This window comes from Mustela erminea, chromosome 7 (assembly GCF_009829155.1).
Source record: "Mustela erminea isolate mMusErm1 chromosome 7, mMusErm1.Pri, whole genome shotgun sequence".
In the NCBI taxonomy this organism is placed as follows: Eukaryota; Metazoa; Chordata; class Mammalia; order Carnivora; family Mustelidae; genus Mustela; species Mustela erminea.
In genome coordinates this window covers 41,915,908-41,934,627 of record NC_045620.1, presented here as the reverse complement: position 1 = coordinate 41,934,627, position 18,720 = coordinate 41,915,908, and the positions used below count along the sequence as shown (strand labels likewise).

Below are 18,720 nucleotides of genomic sequence, written 5' to 3'. Positions count from 1 at the left end.
CAAAAACAACTGGGCTACCTAGACTGCCCTCTGATACTCCCATTTACTTTTCTTTTTGCAGCTTGTGTGAATGTGCTTGGGAACTCAAAGACTGAGGTATCCTAACTCTCAACATATTTGCCCTTTCAGTTAAGATCAGTAGACCCACATACCTTATATTGCTACTCTTACACCAGTCATAGTCAATGCTTTTTGTTTAAGAATATTCCTTCCCATGAGGTTGTGGAGAAAAAAAGGACCCTCATGCACTGTTGGTGGGAATGCAAACTGGTGCAGCCACTTTGGAAAACAGTATGGAGGTTCCTCAAATAATTAAAAATAGAGTTACCATAAGATCTAGCAATTCCATTACTGAGTATTTACCCAAAGGATATAAAAGCACTAATTCGAAAAGAGGTATGCATCGCTATGTTTATGGTAGCATTATTTATAATAATCACATTATGGAAGCAACCCAAGTGTCCATTGATAGATGAATTGATATACAAGATGTGTTATATATGGTCAATGGAATACTACCTAGCCATAAAAAGAAGGAAATCCTGCCATTTGTAACAACATGGATGGATCTTGAATATAACGTTAAGTGAAATAAGCCAATGAAAGAAAAACACTGTATGATTTCACTCATATGTGGAATTTAAGAAGAAAAACATGAACAAAGAAAAAAAGAGAAAACGAAAAACAGACTCTTAAATATAAAGAACATGTTATCAGAGAGGAGGTGGGTGGGGTGGGCTGAAATAGGTGGTGGGAGTTAAGAGTACACCTAATGTGATGAGCACTGAGTAATGTATAGAATTTTTGAATAACTATACTGTACACCTGAAAAATAACATAACACTCTATGTTAATTATACTCGAATAAAAAAAAAAGAATAGTCACCCCCATATTTTGCTATCCCCTGATGCCAAAATTAGATAATCAAAAGAACATTATGCAGGATAGGGGTTAAGCTAATGTTTTAAAATGAGGCAGTCATCACTAGCAGTGTTTTTTTTTTTTTCCAAAGAATTATGAGATTCATACTTTATTTCTTTTCCCAGAATGACTTTATTATGGACCACAGCCTTGACATTTATCCTTTATGAGAGGACAGAGAAAAGGTCCAAGAGATGTAAGATCTTTAGTGTCCCCACTGACTTATACAGATTATCGTTAGGACAAACGATTGCCCTCAACATGTAGAGGCAGATGGCCACTAGAAAGCTTCTAGGGGGCAGTGAAGGGGGACTGTATGCCCCTTATAGTTAAAACAGACAATGTTTTGAGGAGAAAGACAAATTATTAGAATCACTAGTGCATGACCTTTTTTATTACCTAACCTATCTTATTTTCTTCTCTTTTGGAAACATCATTCTAAACTTCAAGAATAAACATTTCAAGTAAGTGCAAGAATAAGAATATCTTAGTCTAATGGGCTCAAGGAATCTCTCTGACCCAAACAATGGGTTCTTAGTTTCCCTGTTCCTCAGGTCTCTTTCACAAACCTCTCTTTCCTTTTGCCCCAGTTTCTTTTATGTTTCTATCTCTGGATAATCTTGAAGCAACATCTTTAATCATGAAAGAGGAGAATCCAATGAGGAGAATACAATAAAAGGAAAATAATTGGCAATAAAGAGTAAGATCATAGCATAGGGATGAAATTCAGGGAGAACCAGTGCCCCAGTACCACAGAGTGGTCTTTGTCTACGGGTATCTACATAAGTGAGACACAGAGGATTTCTGTCCGTAGGCTTCCCGAGGGATTCCCCAAGCCTTGAATTGATACAGCCAGGTTGAAGGCTGTTATGACACAGAAAAGAGAGCTTTTTCCTTAGATAATGGTGCCAGCTTCTTCAGCAGAACCTTTAAGAATGCCTATCATGGGCTGACAGCAGGCAGCTTGGATCTTACTGTGAAAGTAGATAAAGTGGCTTCTCAGAGCAGAATTTCCACTCCAGGGAGTGGGGGATCCCCTGGGTTGAGGAGTTAAAGGAAAATTGCCTGTGGCCTGTCAGTTGGTGGTCTGCTGGAGAGTCTGTTTCATCTGTATTCCTAATTAAAGCCCAAATTAAATCCAGTCAAATGTTCACATGAAAAGCCCACAAGAATGAGTTTCCAGATTCCATCAATTCAAAAAGAGTCTCATGTGTAAATCCCTAACTCAAATGTCTGACCCATTTTATACCCACTTTCCCCCAAGAGTTCTGGAGAAGAGTTATGCAGCTGTCAATGTACAGAGAGCAATTTGACTGGATTATTAATTTCCCTTTTAGTGAACTGCATGAAAGAAATTATTTTACTCAATTGAATGAGTCTGTAAGTATAGGGGGAATGGCAGAAGAGATTTGATGAAGGAGGGTTTGGGGATGACCAAATTCCTATTATAGAAAAGGAGCTGCTTTGCGGGTAACGTAATAAGTTTGATTGAGGAGAAGAGAATTTAAGCTTCCAGGGTGAGTATGAAATGAGATCTGGATTCTAAGAGCAAAGTAAAGATTGTAAGTTAAAAATGGGGATTATGAGCACCATCAAGGCATGAAGATAAATTAGATGAGTGTGAGAAAATATAGGAGAGAAGGGCTGAGGTCGTCTTGTGGATGCAAACACACATGGATATTGAGAAGCCTGCTGCCTATGGTGAGCTAATCACTCGTTGGCCCAGTCTTTTCTCCATGCCCCAAATGGGGCACAGCAACCTCCTCAGAGCATAGACTCACCAGTAGAAACCTTCCATAAAAAGAATAATTAAACAGTTTGGCTTCTCCCCATCCATCATTTGCCAAAACAGGTTCTGAGGCAACCAGAAGTGTAAACACAATAATGTAGGAGAAGATAGCGAGTAAAGGGATGGTATCTCTGTTTATTCCTCCCCTGCCCCATAGCCTATAAAAGACTTACTTATTATGCACAAGGTAGAGGAGTGGAGAGTCTCCAGTGTCACTCTGCTAAGGATCCATTTTGCTTATCACATACACTGAGTGTCTTTACTTCAAAATTCCCAGCCCGCCCTTGTATACATCCTGCCAGTGGGCTCAGTTGTGGCAGAAATGAAAGGCAGGTATCCAGAGAAACTCACCCTGGGGTCTCTCTCCAGCTGCTGCTTGTGATGTAGGCTGCGTCTTCTCTTGGCCTTTGCAAGGCCATTGTGATAAAAGTGGTACAGGCCTTCAGTGAAGGGAAGCTGTGGAGAGTCAATCAGACATAAGATATAATTAGCTTCTGGGGGTGGTCCCAGGATAGCGAAACTAAAGCTGAGCTTGCATGCAAGGACTCCCTGGAATGGGATGGATGTGAGAAACCTGGCAAGTTCCTATTAGACTTGGACATCTATTTCCCTATCACTGTAATTTTATTTTCTCTACTTTTTCTTATATGCTGCCCATTCACTTCTCCTCCCCAAATATCCTCCAGTCTTTCCTCTATTTAATTTCCACCCTTTTAAAAAAATTTCTTTCTCCATGGAGCCTTCCCTTTACGTTCACCCACACCAAGTTCTCCACTCTCTTCTCTTGAACTAGTGTTTCCACTCCATGTCTGGTTGCTCCAGAATTGTGTTGTGACCTACTCCTGTCTTCACAGCAGGACTATCTGTCTTGGATCCCTATCATTACACTACATAAAAATTTTAACTCAAAATTATATATAGCCCTAAATGTAAGAGGTGGTGCTCTACCAATCTAAGAATAAAACTTAGAAGTAAATATTCATGACTTTAGGTTAGGCAATGACTTCTTAGATGTGACACCAAAAGTACAAAGGGCAAAAAACCCTCCAAAATCAGACTTCATTAAAATTAAGAATGTTTGTGCTTTCACAACCAGAAAAATCATCAAGAAAATGAAAAAAACCAGCAACCCATAAAATGAAATGGCACAGCCACTTTGGAAAACACTTCGGCAGTTACTCAAAATGTTAAAATGTTAAAGAAATGATCCAGCTATTCTAATCATAGGTACATATCCAAGAGAAATGAAAGCATATGCCTACACAAAGATATGCACACAAATTTTCTTCATAGCAGTATTAACAATAGGTAAAAACTAGAAACAACCTAAATGTTAGCCAAATGATGAAAGGATGAACAAAATGTGGTATGTAGATGTTATCTGAGAACAAACATAAATGAAACATTGTTAGATGCTACAACACAGAGGAAAATTAAAAACTACTGGCTAAAGAAAAGAAACCAGATTTTTTAAAAAAAAAATGTCACATATTGTATAACTTCCTTTATATGACATGTCCAGAACAGATAAACACAGAGAAATACAAAATAAATTAGTGTTTACATCAGGGGCTAAGAGGAGACAGCAACACAGAGTGATTGATAATGGTATAAGGTTCCTTTTTAGGATGATCAAAAAGTAGATCATGGTAAGATCTTACAACTTTTTGTATATATTAAAAATTACTGAATTGTACATTTTGAAAGGGCAAATTTTATGATTTGTGAATTATGTCTCAATAAAGGTGTTATTTTATAAAATCCTGTGATGAACAGCCTTGTAAATGTCACTGTGTGCATAGGCAAGAGTTTTCTTGAAGAATACATCCCAGGAATTCAATCATTTAAGCAGAGATTATGAACATTAGCATTTTTTAAAAGACTTTTAAAAATTTATTTGAGAGAGAGAAAGCATGCACGTGCATGTGAGCATGAGCAGGGGGAGAAGCAGAGGGAGAAGTGGACTCCCTACTGGGCAGGGAGCCCAATGCCAGGCTTGATCCCAGGACCCTGAGATCATGACCTGAGACAAAGGAAGACACTTAATCGAATGAGCCACCTAGATGCCCCTAAATATTCCTCCAAAAGGTTTCCTATGAAGTTGTATAAGAACAACTAAAAAGTAAGAATAAAAATATCCATTGTCCATTACTTTCAACATTGGACATTTTAATTAATGCCTATTTAACAAACAAAATATGCCATCTTATTTGGATTTCTCTAATTGTTTTTAAAGCTTAAACATCTTTTCCTATGTCCATTAAACACTTTAAATCCTTCTCTTTGAATTCCCTGTTCATGTCTTTTATGCCTCTTGGTATTGCTTGTCATAAACAAGGTGCTGTGTTTTGTGCTGGATAGTCAAGGGTAAATATGACATGAAAATAGCTCTCAATCCACCAGGGAAGTCCTATATACACACAGTAGCATATAAATGATACTCTGTGATAGAATGATTTAAAAGCATGAGTTCTGGGGTGCCTTGGTTTAAACACTGGGTCGTCTACTTAACATGGCCCTCTAGCAAGTTATTTAACGCTTTTGGGTCTCTATTTATTCACTTATAAAATAAGAGTGTCTCCTCATGTTGTCTGAGAATTAAGTGAGATAATGCATGGAAAGTTCTTAGAATAACGCCTGGAACACAGTGAGCACTCAGTAAGTGTTAGCAAATATTTTTAGAGTATAGTGTGCTCCAACACAGTTATGGGCAAGGAGCCATTAGAACCCTAAGGAGAGATTCTTTCAGTCAGAGGGATATCTGGGGAATGTGGCATGAAATTTCTGGAGGAAGGGAAGTTATTCAAACAAAGCAAATATTTTCATTTTTATTTAAGTATGTATTTTCCTAATGTTTCAATTTTGAAGAGTGTGGCTATTTTTAAAACATAGGTACCAGTTCTTTGACAGTCTTCCCATCAAGAGATGGAATACATGATCCCAACTCTTGAATCTGAGGAATGTGACTGGTTTGATCACAAGGGTATGGTGAAAATGATGTGACTTTTGAGGTTAGGTCATAAAAGGCCATGCGATTTCTGCCTTGTTCATCAGAACACTTTCTCCTAAAGTCCTGATCTGCCATTTAAGAAGTTCAACTACTCCCAGGCTGCCATGCTATGAGGAAGCCCAAGCAACTTTGGGAGACTTGTGGAGTGCTTTGGTTGACAAACTTGGTTGGGCCAAGTCTTGAAGTCATCCCATTTTGGGTGCTAAATATATAAATGGGGGGCACCTGGATGACTCAGTGGGTTAAAGTCTCTGACTTTGGCTGAGGTCATGATTCCAAGATCCTGGGGTTGAGCCCCACCTTGGGCTCTCTGTTCAGTGGTGAGCCTGCTTCCCTTCCTCTCTCATTGCCTTCCTCTCTGCCTACTTGTGATCTCTGTCTGTCAAATAAATAAGTAAAAAATATTTAAATATATAAATGAGGAATCTTTGGATGATCCCAGACTCCAGCCATGCTAATCATCCTTCAGCTACTAAGCCTTCCCACCTGAATTCCCATGTGCCCTGCCTGAATTTCTGGTCCCAATTCCATGAACATAATAAAATCACTGTTGTTTTGTACTACTAAGTTTTAGGTTGGTTTGTTACTCAGCAACAGATAACAAGAAACAAATAGCTGGCTTAAAAAAGAGTTTTGTTTCCCAGCTTTTAGGACTTTGAAAACTTGAAATTCTACACTAATGGTTCTGTCTATTAATTGGTGATACCAGCCTGAAAGAGCTCTATAAAAATTCTTCAAATGACCTTCTTGGCACAGTGGAGAGGGGGCCTTGGGGCCAGAGCAGCAAATACCGGATGAACTTCAAAGGTACAGCAAACTTGTCTAGGAGTCTGGTGTGTGAATGAAAATCTTTTAGAACACTGCAGCTTTTATGATTTAGTTCCTGTTCATTAAAAATCACATTCTCCTAGGCAAATTAAACTAAATATTTCATGTGCATTTTCCAGGCTCAGTGTTTCTTGAATGTTTTTTTCTGCTTAACCCCACTGATATATTCAGGGTATGTCAGGATTTGATTTTAAAAGTGAGGGTGGATAGAAGATGGAAATGGAAAGAAAATATAAGTGTGCTGACCTTTTGCTTTCCAAAGACTTGTGCCTCTGATCACTGTCAGGTGGTATAAACTTGGGAGTTTTATTTCCTGTTGTGGGGGACATGATGAATCTGAAAATTTTAACACTAGAAAGTACTTTGATGTTATCAAGCACCAATGAGCATTGGAGGGACATTATTCGGGCTTTGTTTTACTGATTTTCAGAAATTAGTTGAGGCAAAAGGAAAACTCTTTCTTCGAGTGGAATTCAAATTAATAATATAGAAGTAATGGTAGAAATTGGATACCACCCTTTAGGAAACACCATGGTAATAATTGTGACTGGCAAACATCAGCAATGATACTAAACTTAGTGGGTGAATAAGATGATAAATAAAGAAAAATAATACCTTTATAATAGAGAAACCTGAGAGATACTGTTTTAAAGAACTGGTCAAGTCAGCCTCACTGGAGAAGAAATGTACCAAAATCCTGTGCTTCATGTTATGATGCAGCAAGAAGAAGATAACATCACCTTTGTGACTGCATATCCTTGATTGGATCCCAGATCAGTAGAAAAGATATTAATGGGAAATTTTTGAACCAATTCTATAGATTGATTAGTAATATTATATCAGTTATTTTCCTGGTTTTGATATTTGTGCTATGGTTATGTAACCATAACTTGGGAAAGGCTGGAATCAGGTAGTATCTTACTTTTTGTGACTGGCTTATATCACTCAGCCCAGTATCTTCAAGGTTCACCCATATGTGGCATGTGTCAGAATTCACTCCCTCTTCAAGGTTAAATATACCTTGAATGTATATTGTGTGTTGATGAATACCTGGGTTGCTTCCACCTTTTGGCCATTGTGAACCATGCCACTATGAACCTTGGTGTGCATGCGCCATTTTTGGAAAAAAAAAAAAAAAGGCTAAAGTTATCTTCAAACTGAAATTTAAAAGATGTAAAAATATTTTAAAAAATTAAATTTGAATGTCCTTAAGAGGACATTCAAGCCAGAGGCCCCATCACATCCTATTGTCACATACAGAGGTCAATGGTTATGTTCCCTGGAGGCAATTGGTTTGCACCTTGTCTCTGACTAACCACTTCACTTTATAAAATGAGAAAAGGTTCTGGCTCAGGAAGGGGCAGGGCTCTCCCAATTGAGAAGGAACTCCTGGTAGAAATCCCAGGTCTCCTGACTAGAAATCAGCACACTTCCCATCATGCTGTTTCCACTGCAGCATTGGTCTATGCCCCAGATACCTTTGCAACTATGGCTATGAAGCAGGTGTGACTGAAAGACAGCCAAGCTGGTGAGTGACCTCCTCTCTGCTATGTTTTTGGGACCCAAGACCTGGGATTCTCTGATTAGGAGCAGTGTCTCGGGTAGGACAGAGATGGAGCTAACTGGTCTCATGGAGTGGAAATTAGAAAATGGCAATAAATAGACAAAGTGACTGGTCCCAGACCTAACAGAAAATTAGTTTGCAGGCATTTGTTATTTTTTGGTGTTATTTTGCCTCTTTGGGTTGTAGATCCCAAATCTGCTGTCCTCTGAGCATCTGAAAAGGGCTGTCTGAGATCAGTGCACAAGCAGGAGGCCACCACAAGCAGAGAAAGACAGATGCTGTGTAACTATACAGTAGTATAAGGTTGCTGCCTACAGAGACCTCGATGATACAATGCTCATGCGTTCCCTAGTTTTTCAAGTAGAATGCTAATCTTATAAATAGAAAAGGCATATTAGAAATAGTCTTAGGTCCTCAAACACTTACCTGAGTGTTCCAGTAAGAAACCTCTCATATACATCAGCACTTAGTATATTTTCAAATGTTTTCTTCACTTAGACACAAACACACACACATACCCTTCTTTTATGCCATCACCTTTTTTTCTTAAGACAAAATATACTTGGCTCCAGAAGGAAGGAGAAAAACAAGTGAAAGAAGAATTACAGCAAATTGTCAGCTTGAAGGTTCAGGCTGGGTGACAGTATAATAATGTTGCTAGCTCAGACTTGCAGAGTTTTTAGAAATTCTCATTATGCTGCAAAATTTTATGGGTCCCAGAAACACTTCCTATTGCCTTTCTTCCTTCCATCTTGCTTCTTTTCCCCCCGATAGCCATGGCTCCAAGCTAAAGCTTTTCCCTGAGCCCATACATTCCCATTCCTCAATAGGAGGGAATGTCAGGGAGCTGGCAGCCAATTATGAAGCAAACAAAATGCATATAAAATCCTCCCAGAGCCCACTGCCTGCTTTAATTTGGACCAGAGTTTGATTCATTTACAAAATCCATGGATGCTCCAGTAAGCATGGCCTCAAACCCAGATTTTGTTCTTCTATGCATTTGCTTGTCCCCAACAGACCCCACAGCTTTTTAGAGATTCTTAAATGGGTCCAGACCCTCCAAACGGTTAAAATTCTCTGGTTTGGGGGAAGGAGCATGACGGCAGAGGAGTAGGAGGCCTGATATCATCAGGTCCCAGGAGTTCAGCTAGATATTTATCTAACTATTCTGAACACCTACAAACTCAATAGGAGATCAAAGAGAAGAAGAGCAGCAATTCTAGGAACAGAAAAGCAACTACTTTTGGGAAGGTAGAACATACAGAGAAGTGAATCCAAAGTGACAAGAAGATAGACTGCAGGGGAAGGGCCAGCTCCCAGCAAGTGGTGGAGCAGCAGAGCACAAAATTAGAACTTTTAGAAGTCTGCTCCACTGAGGAGCATCACTCCAGAGCTAAGCAGGGGCAGAGCCCTCACAGGAACAGAGTGGTCTCAGGTCCCAGGGTCACAGAAGGACCAGGGGTGTCTGAAAGTGGCAGAGCTCCCAGGTATCGGAGTGGGGAAGCTGGCTGCAGAGACGGAGCTGAGAAGTAGGCTCTCAGCTTGGGATTATCTTAAACTATGATCTAAGGCACAGTTGTACCACTACACTTTGAGCAGAGACCCCACAAGTGGCAGATCCGGAGAGACCCCCTCCTTCCTTCTCCAGAAAGAGCAGCATGGGAGTGTGTGGCAGGAATCTGCTGGGATTGGAGACTCCAAGTGGGGCCATGTGCCAGAGAGAAATCGTGTGCTCAGTCACAGGCTAGGTGAGCTTGGAGTGTGGCCAGAGACCAGGTAGATGGGAGGGATTGACTGCTTTTCTCTGAAGGCACACTGAGGAGTGGGGCTCTGAGCTCTCAGCTACTATGGGCCAGACTGGGGGGCTGCCACCTTCATTCCCATCCTCCAAGGCTGTACAGAAAGTGTTTGTACAAAAGCAAATGTAAGCTGATTTCTTAGCCTGCCCCCTGGCAAGGGTAATGCATTTCTGCCTTGGAAAAACACATTTGAAAATCACTGCAACTGGCCCTTCCCCCAGAAGATCAGCAAGAACATCTAGCCAAGACCAATTTCACTGATCAATGAGAACTGTTGAACTCCAGAGCAAGGGGAATACAGCACATAGAATTCATGGTTTTTTCCCTATGATTCTTTTTTTTTTTTTTTAAAGATTTTATTTATTTATTTGACAGAGAGAGATCACAAGCAGGCAGAGAGGCAGGCAGAGAGAGAGGAGGAAGCAGGCTCCCCGCTGAGCAGAGAGCCCGATGCGGGGCTCGATCCCAGGACCCTGAGATCATGACCTGAGCCGAAGGCAGAGGCTTAACCCACTGAGCCACCCAGGCGCCCCTACCTATGATTCTTTAGTCTCTCAAAGTTAAATTTTTTTAATTTAATTTTTTTCTTATTCTATTTTAAAATTTTTCCTCTTTTATATTTTAACTATTTTATCTTATCAATACCTTTTTAAAAAATCTTTTAAAATTTTCATCATTACAGTCATATTCTATCCCTTCATTGTATTTAGCCTTATTTTTTGTGTACATACAGCTTTTTCTTTCTTTAAAATCTGGGATACAGTTACCTCTAACAGATCAAAATATACCCTAAATCTAGTGCATAGTTTTGTTCTAGTCTCCAGTCTAATCACATTCTTTACTCTTATTTTTTCTTTTTTTCAACAAAACTTCTTATCAACTCCTTTTTTAGAAACTTTTAAAATTTTCATCTTTACATTCATATTCCATCCCTTCATCATGTTTACCCATGTTTACATATATATGTATGTATGTGTGTATATATATATACACACATACATACATATATGTTTTTCTTTCTTTAAAATTTTGGGAGGCAGTTTCTTCTAACAGAAAAATACACCCAAAATCAAGTGTGAGGCTCTGTTCTAGTCACTAGTCTAATATATATATATATTATCTATCTATCTGTATGTATGTATGTATATGTATATATATATAATTTTTTTTCCCTCTTTTCTTCTCCCCCTGGTTTTGTGTCTCTTCCGATTTGGTTAGTGTATATTTTTCTGAGGCCATTGCTACCCTTTTAGTATTCTGTTCTCTCATTCATCTATTCTTAACTGGATAAAATGACAGGGCAGAAAATCTCACCTCGGAAAAAAAAAAAAAAGAGGCAGTACTGACAGCTAGGGACCTAATCAATACAGGCATTACTAAGATGTTAGAACTAGAGTTCAGAATGATGATTATCAAGGTGCTAACTGGGCTTGAAAAGAGTATGGAAGATACTAGAGAATGCCTTTCTGGAGAAATAAAATCCCTTTCTGGAGAAATAAACGAACTAAGATCTAACCAAGTTGAAATTTAAAAAGCTATTAATGAGGTGCAATCAAAAGTGGAGGCTCTTACTCCCAGGATAAATGAGGCAGAAGAGAGAATTAGTGATATAGACCACCTGATGGAAAATAGAGAAGCTAAGAAAAAGAGAGATAAACAACTATAGGACCACAAGGGAATAATTCAAGGGATAAGTGATACCATAAGATGAAACAATATTAGAATAATTGGGATCCCAGAAGAAGAAGAAAGGGGTGGGGGAGGTATATTGGAGCAAATTATAGCAGAGAATTTCCCTAATTTGGCGAAGGGAAGAAGCTTCAAAATCCAGAAGGCACAAAGAACACCCCTTAAAATCAATAAAAATAGGTCCACATCCTGACATCTAATAGTAAAACTCACAAGTCTCAGTGACAAAGAGAAAATCCTCAAAGCAGCTTGGGACAAGAGGTCTCTAACACGCAATGGTAGAAATATTAGATTGGCAGCAGACGTATCCACAGAGACCTGGCAGGCCAAAAAAGACTGGCATAATATATTCAAAACACTAAACGAGATAAAGATGCAGCCAAGATTACATATCCTGCTAATAGGTTGTCATTGAAAATAGAAGGAGAGATTAAAAAGCTTCCAGGGCAAACAAAAATGAAAAGAATTTGCAAACACCAAACCAGCCCTACAAAAAATATTGAAAAGGGTTCTCTAGGGAAAAAGAGAGCCTAAAAGTAACAGATCAGAAAGGAACAGAGACAATATATAGTAACACATTAACAGTCACCTTACAGGCAATACAATGGCACTAAATTCGTATCTTTCAATAGTTACCCTGAATGTAAATGGACTAAATGCCCTAATCAAAAGACACAGAATATCAGAAGGATAAAAAAATCAAGACCCATTGATATGCTATCTGCAAGAAACTCATTATAGACCCAAAGACACCTCTAAATTTAAAGTGAGGGGGTGGAAAACAACTTACCATTCTAATGGACATCAAAAGAAAGCTGGGGTGGCCAATCTTATATCAGATAAATTAGATTTTAAGCCAAAGACTATAATAAGAGATGAGGAAGGACACTATACAATACATAAAGGGTCTGTCCAACAAGAAGATCTAACAATTTTAAATATCTATGCTCCTACCATGGGAGCAGCCAATTATATAAACCGATTAATAACAAAATCAAAGACACACATCAATAATAATACAATAATAGGAGGGGACTTTAACACCCCCCTCACTGAAATGGACAGATATTCTAAGCAAAAGATCAAAAGGACATAAAGGCTTTAAATGGCACACTGGATGAGATGGACATCAACAATATATTCAGAACATTCTATCCCAAAGCAACAGAATACACATTCTTCTCTAGTGTACATGGAATATTCTCTAGAACAGATAACTTCCTGGGTCACAAATCAGGTCTCAACCAGTATCAAAGAATTGTGATCATTCCCTGCATATTTTCAGACCACAATGCTTTGAAAATGGAACTCAACCACAAAGGGAAAGTTGGAAAGAACTCAAATGCATGGAGGCTAAAGAGCATCCTACTAAAGAATGAATGGATTAACTGGGAAATTAAAGAAGAATTTTAAAAAATTCATGGAAACAAATAAAAATGAAAAACACAACTGTTCAAAATCTTTGGGACACAGCAAAGCCTGTCCTGAGAGGAAAGTATATAGTGATACAAGCCTTTCTTGAGAAACAAGAAAGGTCTCAAGTACACAACCTAACCCTACACCTAAAGCAGGTCGAGAAAGAACAGCAAAGAAATCCTAAAACCAGCAGGAGAAGAGAAATAATAACGATTAGAGCAGAATAAGATTAGTAAACTCCTGGCCAGACTTATCAAAAAGAAAAGAGAAATGACCCAAATTAATAAAATCATTAGTGAAAAAAGAGAGATCACAATCAACACCAAAGGAATACAAACAATTACAAGAATGTATTATGAGCAACTATACACCAGCAAATTTGACAATCTGGAAGAAATGGATGCATTCCTAGAGACATATAAACTACCAAAACAGAACCGGGAAGAAATAGAAAACCTGAACAGACCCATAACCAGTAAGGAGATTGAAGCAGTTATCAAAAATCTCCCAGCAAACAAGAGCCCAGGGCCAGACGGCTTCCCAGGGGAATTCTACCAAACATTTAAAGAAGAATTAATACCTATTCTCCTGAAACTGTTCCAAAAAAATAGAAATGGAAGGAAAACTTCCAAACTCCTTTTATGAGGCCAGCATTACCTTTATCCCAAAACCAAAGACCTCATCAAAAAGGAGAATTACAGACCAATATCCTTGATGAATATGGATGCAAAAAATTCTCACCAAAATACTAGCCAATATGATCCAACAGTACATTAAAAGAATTATTCACCATGATCAAGTGGGATTTATTCCTGGGCTGCAAGATTGGTTCAACATCTGCAAATCAATCAATATGATACACTACATTAATAAAAGAAAGAACAAGAACTTTATGATACTCTCAATAGATGCTGAAAAATCATTTGACAAAGTACAGCATTCTTTCTTGATCAAAACTCTTCACAATGTAGGGATAGAGGGTATATACCTCAATATCATCGAAGCCATCTATGAAAAATCCACAGTGAATATCATTCTCAATAGGGAAAAACTGAAAGCTTTTCCCCTAAGGTCAGGAACACAGGAGGGCAGTCCATTATCACCACTGCTATACAATATAGTACTAGATGTCCTAGTCTCAGCAATCAGACAACAAAAAGAAATAAATGGCATCTGAATCAGCAATGATGAAGTCAAACTCCCACTCTTTGCAGATGATATGACACTTTATATGGAAAACCCAAAAGATTCCACCCCAAAACTGCGAGAACTCATACAGGAATTCAGTAAAATGTCAGGATATAAAATCAATGCACAGAAATCAGTTGCATTTCTATATACCAACAGCAAGACAGAAGAAAAAGAAATTAAGGAGTCAATCCCATTTACAGTTGCACCCCAAACCATAAGATACCTAGGAATAAACCTAACCAAAGAGGCAAAGAATATGTACTCAGAAAACTATAAAGTACTTATGAAAGAAATTGAGGAAGACACAAAGAAATGGAAAAATGTTCCATGCTCCTGGATTGGAAAAATAAATATGTCTATGCTACCTAAAGCAATCTACATATTTAATTCAATCCCTATCAAAATACCATCAATTTTTTTCAAAGAAATGGAGCAAATAATCCTAAAATTTATATGGAACCAGAAAAGACCCCCCAAAAGCCAGAGGAATGTTGAAAAAGAAAACCAAAGTTGGTGTCATCAAAATTACAGACTTCAAGTTCTATTACAAAGCTGTGATCATCAAGACAGTATGGTACTGGCACAAAAACAGACATATAGATCAATGGAACAGAATAGAGACCCCAGAAATAGTCCCTCAACTCTATGGTCAACTAATCTTTGACAAAGCAGGAAACAATGTCCAATGGGAAAAAGACAGGCTCTTCGACAAATGGTGTTAGGAAAACTGGACAGCGACATGCAGAAGAATGAAACTGGACCACTTTCTTACACAATACACAAAAATAGACTCAAAATGGATGAAAGGCCTCAATGTGAGACAGGAATCCATCAAAATCCTTGAGGAGAACACAGGCAGCAACCACTTCAACCTCAGCCACAGCAACTTCTTCCTAGAAACATTGCCAAAGGCAAGGGAAGCAAGGGTAAAAATGAACTATTGGGATTTCATCAAGATCAAAAGCTTTTCCACAGCCATGGAAACAGTCCACAAAACCAAAAGACAACCGACAGAATGGGAGAAGATATTTGCAAATGACATATTAGATAAGGGCCAGTATCCAAAATCTATAAGGAACTCATCAGACTCAACAACCAAAGAACAAATAATCCAATCAAGAAATGGGCAGAAGACATGAACAGATATTTCAGCAAAATAAACATCCAAATGACCAACAGACATATGAAAAAGTGCTTAACATCACTTGGCATCAGGGAAATACAAATCAAAACCACAATGAGATACCACCTCACACCAGTCCGAATGGCTAAAATTAGCCAGTCAGGAAACAACAGACGTAGGCAAAGATGCAGAGAAAGGGGAATCCTCCTACACTGTTGGTGGAACTCCAAGCTGGTGCAGCCACTCTGGAAAACAGTATGGAGGTTCCCCAAGTTGAAAATAGAGCTACCCTACAGCCCAGCAATTGCACTACTGGGTATTTATCCTAAAGATACAAATGTTGTGATCCAGAGGGGCAAGTGCACCTGAATGTTTATAGCAGCAATGTCCACAATCCTAAACTATGGAAAGAACCTATATGTCCATCAACAGATGAATGAATAAATTAGAAGTTATATATATATATATATCTCAGTTTCATTTTGGGCCCTGCATATAGACAGATCTAGATTCTGCATTACGCTGACATTTCCTAAGACCATTCTTGATTTCCTGGGATCACATGCAATCTCTGCAGTCAGCAGTAAGGATGGGGAGAAAGGGAATGGTCTCATGAAAGTGAAGCTATCTCTGGGAGGGCCAACTCCCTAAACCAAGTATTTGGCTAGCCAAATACTTTAATTCAGATTTGCTGATGGAATAGAAGTTTCTGGGGACAGAAAGGAAGAGAAGAGGAGTTAAAAGGCAGAAAGGGAGATAACAAAGTCCTGTATTACAATCATGCCCCTCGGCCTGAGCCATCCCTTATACATAGGTTGTAAACCTTCACCCCTACTGACTTTCATCTTTCTCACAACCAAAGCTCCTCCTCTTTGGAAGACTTACGCTCACACTTCTAAGCTATTTGAGTCCCCTCACTTCTTCCTGTTTTATTGTGGAAAGAAAAGGACAAAAAGTGGGTCTAGAGACCAACAGGTAAAGACCACCCCTATTTCTGCAAAAGACTCTTCCTTAGTCTTTTTTTTTTTTATAGAATAAAAACATTTAATTATTATAAAATATATGCCACTAGCAATACATTTGCATAAATACACAAAGTTATTATTTTTTAAATTAACATATAATGTATTATTAGCCCCAGGGGTACAAGTCTTTGAATTGCCAGGTTGACTCTTCCTTAGTCTTATAGCTCCCTAGGGCCACTGTTGGATACCTCTGCTGCCACAGAGAACCTCAAAGAACATGATCAGTGTCTGAGCATTGGAAAGGCAGGCAAACCTGTGGAGGAAGGCTGCCACTCTGATGACTGAAGAGCCCCATGGGTCCTCATTAAAGTTCTCTAGGAAGAACTTCCAAGTTCTCTTGGAAGAAACTTCTCAGTCACTCAGGGTTCAGTCATGTAGCACCATGATGATGTGTATTACAAAGAACCACAAATCTTGGTAGTTTCAAATAGCAACCATCTATTCAGCTAACAATTTCCTGGGTCAGTAGTTTAGACTTATTGAGTTCAGGTCTTGGGTGACTTCATGCATGTGTAGTCAGTTGTAGTTTATGGAGTTGGTTTGGCTTCTGAGTGCTGATTGGCTATTAGTGGGGCACCTCAGTTCTCCTCCACCTCATCTCTCATCCTCCAACAGCTTTGCCCAGACTTGTTCTCATGGATAAGGCAGGGTTCCAAAAATAAATACAACAGTGAAAAAAACCTAAATGGGAATGTGTAAGCTCTTGAGTCCCAAGCTTAGAACTGGCACACCAGCACTTTTACCATATTCTTTTGGCCAAAGCAAGTCAGAGACTAGCTCACAGAACAGAGAGGATTTAAAAATTCCAGGGCAAATATAGGAAGGCCAAAAGTTGGGTCATCAATAAAATCAATGTACCATAATCAGAGCATGCCAGGAGGCCCACCCTGAAGATGTTGTATGGACCAGCTGACGCTTTAGGACATTCAATAGGCATCTTCCCCCAGAAGGTACGGCATGAATGCCAACATTTCTGGATCTGCTAGATAGGATAATTGACACACACAGGGAGTCATTCTCAAACCATAAACAAAGATGTTGCTGTACTAACAGAAAACAGTTCAAAGTAAAGATCCATTTGTAAATTCATCTTGCCACCTATGTCAGTTTCTTCAAAAAAATTACCTCATTTTCTGATTGAAGCAGTCCTGTAAGGTGGGTGTTATTATTTCTGTTTCAAGTGTGAGTAGACAAAAGTGCAGTGAAGTTCACTTGAACCCAGGCTCTTTCTCCTATTCTTTACTCTCACTCAAATTTCTTTCCTACATAAGTTTTGTCTTTCTTTGGGCCAATCAGGGGAGGGACCCTGCATGCTACTGATACCTGCCCAGAGACCATTACTGGTTCCCTGGATTGTGTGCAAGGTAAGCTGATCTCAACAAGAATTCTGAAGCTTACAAATAGACATGTTGGAATGTCAACTTTAGGGCAAAGGAAGGGAAAGGAATATTTTCTAGCATGATTTTATTTCTTAATTAACACAGCAAAAAGTCATTTGTTTAACCTGATACAGAGATGAAATATCTACTCCCATCATGAGATAGAAAGCTTTTTTAAAAACACAGACTACTATAACAACTATGAAGTCACAGCTGCCATCCAGAGCAAGTGTAGGTATCGTCTGATTGACAGCCCAAGATAATGAGGCTGAATTTCACACCTGTTAGCATAAGTGCTGAGTGCTGATTGAGTGCAATAAAAATTGCATGTGTGGGATGAAGACACAATTTGTTAACTAAAAAGATTTACTGGGAGAAGAAAAATGGATCCAGAAATGAAAAGGGGATCTAGCTTCTACCCTCAGAATTTATAGGAATGTTGAGAAGAGTTTAGGACTTCTACAGGTCACATAATTATGGGGGGGGGGGGTTGAGTGAATCTTATCTAGACCCTAAAATTCAGGCATTTCTACTTGACATCTGGATTATATAGATTAAAAAAAGTAAAGTTCAGAAAGTTAAACAATCTGATCAATTTCATACTGTTCTACAGAAGTTGGATGAAATCTCATGGTTATTGAGAAAACTGAATTCTCTGTTTCATAGAGGGAGAGACTTGAATGTTATTAATTTTGAGCCAATACATCTTTTTTGGGGGTAATTTATTATTTTTGTAATAATTTCAAACTCACACAAAAACTTCAGGAATAGGGGAGGAGTCAAGATGGCAGAGAAGTAGCAGGCTGAGACTACTTCAGCTAGCAGGAGATCAGCTGGAAAGCTTGTGTAAAGATTGCAAACACCTACAAATCCAACGGCAGATTGAAGAGAAAAAGAACAGCAGTTCTAGAAACAAAAAATCAACCACTTTCTGAAAGGTAGGACTGGTGGAGAAGTGAATCCAAAGCGATGGGAAGATAGACCC

General features: G+C 38.7%; 1 protein-coding gene across 1 annotated transcript in view; it reads right to left on the bottom strand.

Annotated features, from left to right (window-relative positions):
- PCSK2 (proprotein convertase subtilisin/kexin type 2) overlaps positions 1-18,720 on the bottom strand; it is a 273,679-nt gene that overhangs the window by 228,223 nt on the left and 26,736 nt on the right. The window contains exon 2 of the mRNA XM_032351458.1: positions 3,063-3,167. Within this exon, the coding sequence (XP_032207349.1) occupies positions 3,063-3,167 (105 nt within the window). The remainder of the gene's footprint in view (positions 1-3,062; positions 3,168-18,720) is intronic.